The 6,311-nt window shown below is 42.6% G+C and overlaps 1 protein-coding gene across 1 annotated transcript; it reads right to left on the bottom strand.

Annotated features, from left to right (window-relative positions):
• Positions 1–1,267: 1,267 nt before the first annotated feature.
• On the bottom strand, positions 1,268–5,936 carry LOC117938564. Its single transcript, XM_034863226.1, has 7 exons — positions 5,693–5,936; positions 4,973–5,102; positions 3,668–3,761; positions 3,137–3,261; positions 2,446–2,588; positions 1,750–1,947; positions 1,268–1,634 (listed from the first exon to the last, which is right to left on the bottom strand). Exons 1-7 carry the CDS (start codon positions 5,701–5,703, stop codon positions 1,517–1,519), a joined length of 819 nt encoding a protein of 272 aa, XP_034719117.1. The 5' UTR covers positions 5,704–5,936; the 3' UTR covers positions 1,268–1,516.
• Between the last annotated feature and the right edge of the window lie 375 nt (positions 5,937–6,311).

Here is a 6,311-nt window from a genome sequence, read left to right as displayed (position 1 = left end):
GCTCCCGAACTCAAGTTAACAACTTCATCTCTTATCGCCACACACACACATAACTGCAACAATTGCACAAACAATCTTCCACCCTTAAATGAATCCCAATGAGGCATGTAACAGGCAGTTTGGGCCTGGCTCTATGCTTGTTAGAGAGACATTGCTGATGCTCCTGCTTAGGTAATGTTTCTTCGCATTTCTGTGTGGGAAGAGAAAGCGTGCGCTGTTTGTGTGTGGTTGTGTGACCCAGTTCATACTTTGAGATGTGTGTGTGCATGGGTGCTCACGTGAGGGTATGTGTGGCAGCATTCATACTTGAGTCCTGCAGCATCAGATAACGAAGTGTGTTTATGTTTTAGGTGCAGGCTGAAAATGAAACCCTTATTACTGAATTCATTGCTGCAATGTATGAATAAATCAACTCCAGCTGACAGGATGGGGGCAACGTGTGTAACCCCCAGAACACTATTTTATGTTTAACAACATGGATGTCATTTCTTTTCTTTTATCCAAAGCACTTTACAGGACCAAGACTACACCCACTTTTAGTAGGAATTAAGTCCTGCCAGTGTAAGTGCTCCGCAAGCTACCAAGGATTATTCTTTGTGTACGTATGTGTGTGTGTGTGTGTGTGTGTGTGTGTGTGTGTGTGTGTGTGTGTGTGTGTGCGTGTGTGTGTGACCAACCTGCTGCATGAGGCTCACGGGTCGTTAACCAGTCAGTCAGAGGACACAAGAGACCATTATCCTGGGGAGACTGGACACTAAATGTTTAATAGGCCTCAAAAGCGGATGTCCCGTTTCTCTTCTCATATATTACAGATGTACACTAGAGACACAGCTACCAATTCAAATCTCTGGAATCCATAAAATAATCTACATTTTAAATTGGCTGTGTGGATTTTGTTTCTGCTCAGCAAAGAAAAGAAAAAAAGATCTAACAAGACAACGTGTCTCTGCACGGTTGATGCAATCTGCAGCAGACAGAGGAGTGCGAATGTGTTGGCTCAGCAGAGTCCTGAGAGATGTCGAGATGAGTCATGTAGCACTCTGATTATCCTTCTTGTCATTCCCTCCACCAAAGCCAAAGTTCCTCATCACCATTGAATCGCTGTACTGCACCACATTCAGTAAAAAACGGAACACAAATGAATGCAAAACACAGCTACGATTTCATGATGTTCTCTATTTATTATCAAAATATGTGGATAGGATAGATCAAAAAAAATCTAACTAACAAAGATATATATACATATACACAGTGTATATAAGTTGTACTCAATATAAAAAAGTATTTTGCATGGCCTTGGAGTAGATTACTGTTACATTTCCTGTGATGGCATTGTCAGTTGTTTTTCGGCAACAGTCGAGACACGATTTGTGTCAATAATTTGAACAGCTCTATGAAACCATTAGCGCAACCTCAAAGTTTGCTGAAGAGTGCTTTGCTGAATCTTTGTCATTGAGTCAAGTGTTGTAGCATTGGGAGAAGTGATTCCATACGCATCCACGCATTGAGAGAATTGTCATAAAATGTTACACATCCTGGTAGTTTCGGAGAACAGTGGTCTGGGGGGCTGAGAGTCTTCTGGCAGCTTGGGGATTCCATCCAGGATCTCTAGCTTTGGCAAACAGAGGAAAACACTGCACAGAGACACAAAAACAGAACAAAAAGAAAGGACATGAATCGTTTTACAAACACTTTCTCTTCTCCTTTGCTCTGATGTACTCTCTCCCTTAACCCACTTTGTCTCCTCACCGTGCTCGATAGTCCTGAGTGAAGGTCACCGGGTTGCGGGTTAGGTTGAGGGAGCGAAGGGGGGTGTTCCCTAGAGCTCCCAGTCCCCCCAGGGAGCCAATGGCGTTCTCAGACAGACAGAGGTGCTCCACTGCTGGGAGCTTTGGCAGCTGACGTAGACACACCAGGTGGTTGCGGTGCAGATTTAGCATTTTGCACCTGGCCAAAGGAAACACAAATAGGGCTTTGCTTTATTTTAGTGGTTGTTGATATTTAAAATGACATTATTTTTGATGAAGGAGGCATTAAAAGAAGAAAAATTATATTTTTTGGTAGCATATCAAAATGAAACAATACTATAGGATTATGGTTACGGTACCGCTTTCTGAAGAGACAGGCATACACAGTGGTCAACAATAAAAGAAACACCCCATGAGGAAATAGATTATCTGAATATCAGCCATAGTTTATCGGCCTTAACAGTTTGAAAATCTCCATGTTTACATGAGTCAGTAAAGACTATACAATTGCAAAAGAAAACATAATTATGCCATGTGGCAAAGAAATAGAAGCCACTCAGGACAACACAGACGTACAGCAGGAACAGATCCAACCACAGCAGTGATATAGAGGTGTTTAACGAGACAGTTGCTCAAAAACTGTAGGTTGTTCTCAGGTGAGGGCGTTGTGGTGCAGTCTGGGTAGCATGGTTCATACCTTGGCAGACGTACAGAGCTTAGGTTGGTGAGGGAATTGTCAACCAGTTGTAGTTTCTCCACACGGAATAACCGGCGGAGGATCCGAAGGAAATTCTCTTGCTGGAAGGGGTCCCCCAAGTCTTGGTAGGACAGGTTTAACTCCTGAGAAGAGACAGGTGGTGAAATAATGAGGGTCTTTATCTCTCTGTCTCTGTCACAACTCTAGCCAGCTCCTTCCATTCATTATGTTGCTCGCTCTGTTTACTCTGCCATTTAGTGAGTATAACTCTCCCTTCCCTTCCAGATCCAGCCACTCCCTCTTGCCCTGCAGTAACCCCTTTCCTGCCTTTTTCATCACTTGACCTTCACCTCCCATCTACCCCTCTGCTTTCCATTTCCCTAATTAGCATAGCGGTATATACACCGGCCCATTTTTACCCATTGCGTGCCAAATAGTTTAGTTTGCATTTGCCCTAGTTTTCCAGCCTGCTGTGCCTGCCTGACCACAGCATCTTAGTTTGCCTCTTTTGACTGATTACCTGTTTCTGCACTTCACTACTCTTCCTCTTTGTGGCTTGCTTTTGGATTAGCATTCATTGTGTTTCTGAGACATCACAATGTCCCTGGATCTCTGCTTTTTTGACTGTACTGCATGTAGTACAAACACACACACACACACACACACACACACACAATGCTTGCTAACTTACCAGACAGTTTTCCCAATTCTCTTGCAGTCTATCTTCCCATCTTTGTCCTTCCTCCTCTCTCCTTCTCCTCCCTCTCTCCAAACAAATGTCATCCCTCTCTCTTTGTAACAGCTCTTCTGATGGTCCTTTCATGATGAAATTGTCATAAAACATCATTATCGACCATTAAGTGAAAAAATGATTCCTAATCCTGATTACAGCTATGACAGATATTGATTTGGATTATTTGTCACAGTATGTATGATGTATTTTTTTGAGTGTTCAAATTAAATTTAGGTAGGGGTCTGTGTAGAAGTTATTTTGACAGTCAGCTTTAAGTAATGCGGGTCACTCCAGCGAAACCAGAAATCCCACTTTATAATGGCTGGTTGTAAGATCCCGTTTCTTTTTTTCTCCCACAAAAATTAGGAATTGACTAAGAAAACTGTGCTGCCTTCTTTTATATCACAGAAAGTTCTTATACATATATATATACATATACATATCAAAGTGCATAGGTCACTGTGGTGAATTTCTCAGAGGGATCCAGACCTTCTCTGACCCTGGGGCAGGTCAGCTGGTCACCCGTGACATCACACTGCTCCAGACGATTCCACGACACAAATCGGAACCGACTTGAAGGAAGCTGACAAAAAAGGAAGAAGAGAGCAGGATGAACGGTACTGCAATACGTGTAAACAAGGTGAAAGTGTTCAATTATGACTCAAACTCCTTCAGACTGGCATCCAGTTTCCCTTCATTTCATCCCTTCTCTCTCAATTTTATACATCGTGCATTTTGGCTAGTACACATCTTTCTGCCTATACTGCAGTATTTGAGGGATCACATCAATCAAATAGCAGATCAACCATTCACTCTAATATTACTACTCTATGTGAGAAAGACAATCTATTTGGTGGTTGTCATGTCCAGCAATTCTAACCTCAAAATTAACATTTTAGAGAAATCTTATTAAGAAAATTGCTAATGTAACATGCACGGTCACTGTCTTTTTCACTCCAGTGGGAGGAATTCCTAAGTTAAACTCCTCTCCGGACATGACCTTTTCACCCCCCCTTACACTCATCTTGTTCACCCTTACTGTAATTTTACACCTTTCTCTGTTACTTTAGACAGAGGAATGACCCAGCTCCACTTTACCACCGCTCCTCACTAACCACAACTCCTCAGTGACTGGACACTCATGGTCAGCAGCTCACTTTTGATCTTAAAAACCTCAAGAGACTGATGCACACTCTTCAATCCATAATTTGAAAATGTTGTTAGTCACATCACAGTCAACTATAAAGATGAAATCCTCCAAATAATTAGACCTGAAATTGAAAATGCGGATAATTCAGTCTACTGTGTAAAAAGCACCTCAAAAATAAAATATTAAATATGAATGAAAATGTGTATAATGTCATTGCTATCTGTCTCATTTTCATCCATTTTCTACTTTGCAATACAAATCTGAAATGCCATTTTGCTTTAGGATTTTATCATGTGTACAATACTTTTTTTATTTAGTTTTCCCACAGTTAAGGAACTCAGCATGGAGGATGAGGGAAGACGTTTTTTTTCATGTCTTCATTCAAATGGTCAAGAGGATGAAAAATGACTGTGCATAGCAATCTAGCAATCTAGGCGAGAGGCCAGTAGCCTGAGGGTGAAATAGAGAGTCTGGAGAACAGACTGAGAATAAGGTTCAGTTCAAAGAGGGAGAAAAAGGTGAAGGAGGAAGGCTATTACCTTATTGTGTGTGTGTGTGTGTGTGTGTGTGTGTGTGTGTGTGTGTGTGTGTGTGTGTGTGTGTGTGTGTGTGTGTGTGTGTGTGTGTGTGTGTGTGTCACTCACAGGTGTAGCTACAAGTCCAGAATCAGGACTCTGGTCTACGGAGAGAGGTCTGCGTGTAATCCCGAGGTCAGAGTACTGGGATGAGTGGGATTTGGGAAAACTGCCACTGAGAGTGTTCACACCTGAAGAACTGAGAGAGAGAGAGAAAGAGAGAGAGAGTAGAGATTAACATAATGGTTTGATTATAGCAGCAAAATGTATTTACTTTAGGCCTTTTATTATTATTATTATTATTATTTCTACTTGAATAGAAAGAAAGGAAAGATGGGGTCATCCATGACATCCCATCTTTGGGCGGCGCGGCTGTCTTTCTGTAATGTAAGCCCTGGTGTGTGCTGGAACCCTGACCACCGGCCGAGTGGTTAGAGTTACGGTGAACTGGGCCTGACAATGCAGATTAGGACCCGTTGCCATAGCAGCAGCGGACACCTGAGCAGGTGCCATTATCAATGTGTCTGCGGGTCTGCAGTCAGGGGTACATGGCTGTATGCGGGCGATACCTAGACTGGTGCTCTATAATCGATACTGCAAGTACAGTAATGATAAGCTAGGCCACCGTTGCCACTACACGCCATAAACAATTATCTAGCCTAATTTGAAATATAGAAAACCTTACAATTGTGGAGGGTGTAACGTATAGGCAGTAATGTAAAAGTAGCCTAAAAATGGCCTGATAATGATAAAACTGGCAAACGTCACAATAGCCTATCTGTTTCTTACCTTTCGGACATGTCCCAATCGTCTTGTGATAAATTCTCCTGGCCTTCTTTCCTAACACATGGTGAACGGCTCGGTTTAGCCCTGTAAACCTGTAGCCGTTACCCATGGAGCCCGCGGTTAGTTAGCTAGTATCCACCGGGAGAAGGGTTACCGTCCCGCGTGCTCTGGCTCGGGGGACTAACACCGATGCGGGCCCGCAGCAGCAGGTGAGACCGATCGCCGAGCTGCTGGTTGCCTGGCAACAGTGTTCGAGTGTATCACTCAAGAGAGGCAGACCAGGCAGACGTGAAACAGTCGCCAGGCACGTGCACACAGAGATATAAAACATCTGTACTTGCACAACTCAGCCTCTGTAGACTAGTGAAAATAATTCTTCTTTTAAGTGATCTGTGACAGCGCAGTTACAAGGGTTAATTCCAGGGTCAGACCTTTAGGGGGGCTCAGCCCCTTATGAGAATGTGACACGAATACAGTGCCTTGCAAAAGTGTTATTATTATAACACTAAATAAAAAATAAAAAATGTGTTTCATTATCTGATAATCTCTGAGCTACTTCACAACGTTTTTTGACACTTGTATTAATAGCCTACTACGATGGAACTAAACCTGACACTTTATA

The sequence above is a fragment of the Etheostoma cragini genome, chromosome 3 (genome assembly GCF_013103735.1).
Source record: "Etheostoma cragini isolate CJK2018 chromosome 3, CSU_Ecrag_1.0, whole genome shotgun sequence".
NCBI lineage: Eukaryota > Metazoa > Chordata > Actinopteri > Perciformes > Percidae > Etheostoma > Etheostoma cragini.
The sequence above is the reverse complement of the archived record's forward strand: the minus strand, read 5'-3'. Positions and strand labels throughout refer to the sequence as shown.

Coding starts and splice junctions, on each gene's coding strand:
- LOC117938564 (XM_034863226.1), bottom strand. Junction 2,589..3,136: donor AGAATTGGGAAAACTGTCTG/GTAAGTTAGCAA, acceptor GTCTCTTCTCAG/GAGTTAAACCTGTCCTACCA. Junction 1,948..2,445: donor AGCTCTGTACGTCTGCCAAG/GTATGAACCATG, acceptor TCCTTTGGCCAG/GTGCAAAATGCTAAATCTGC.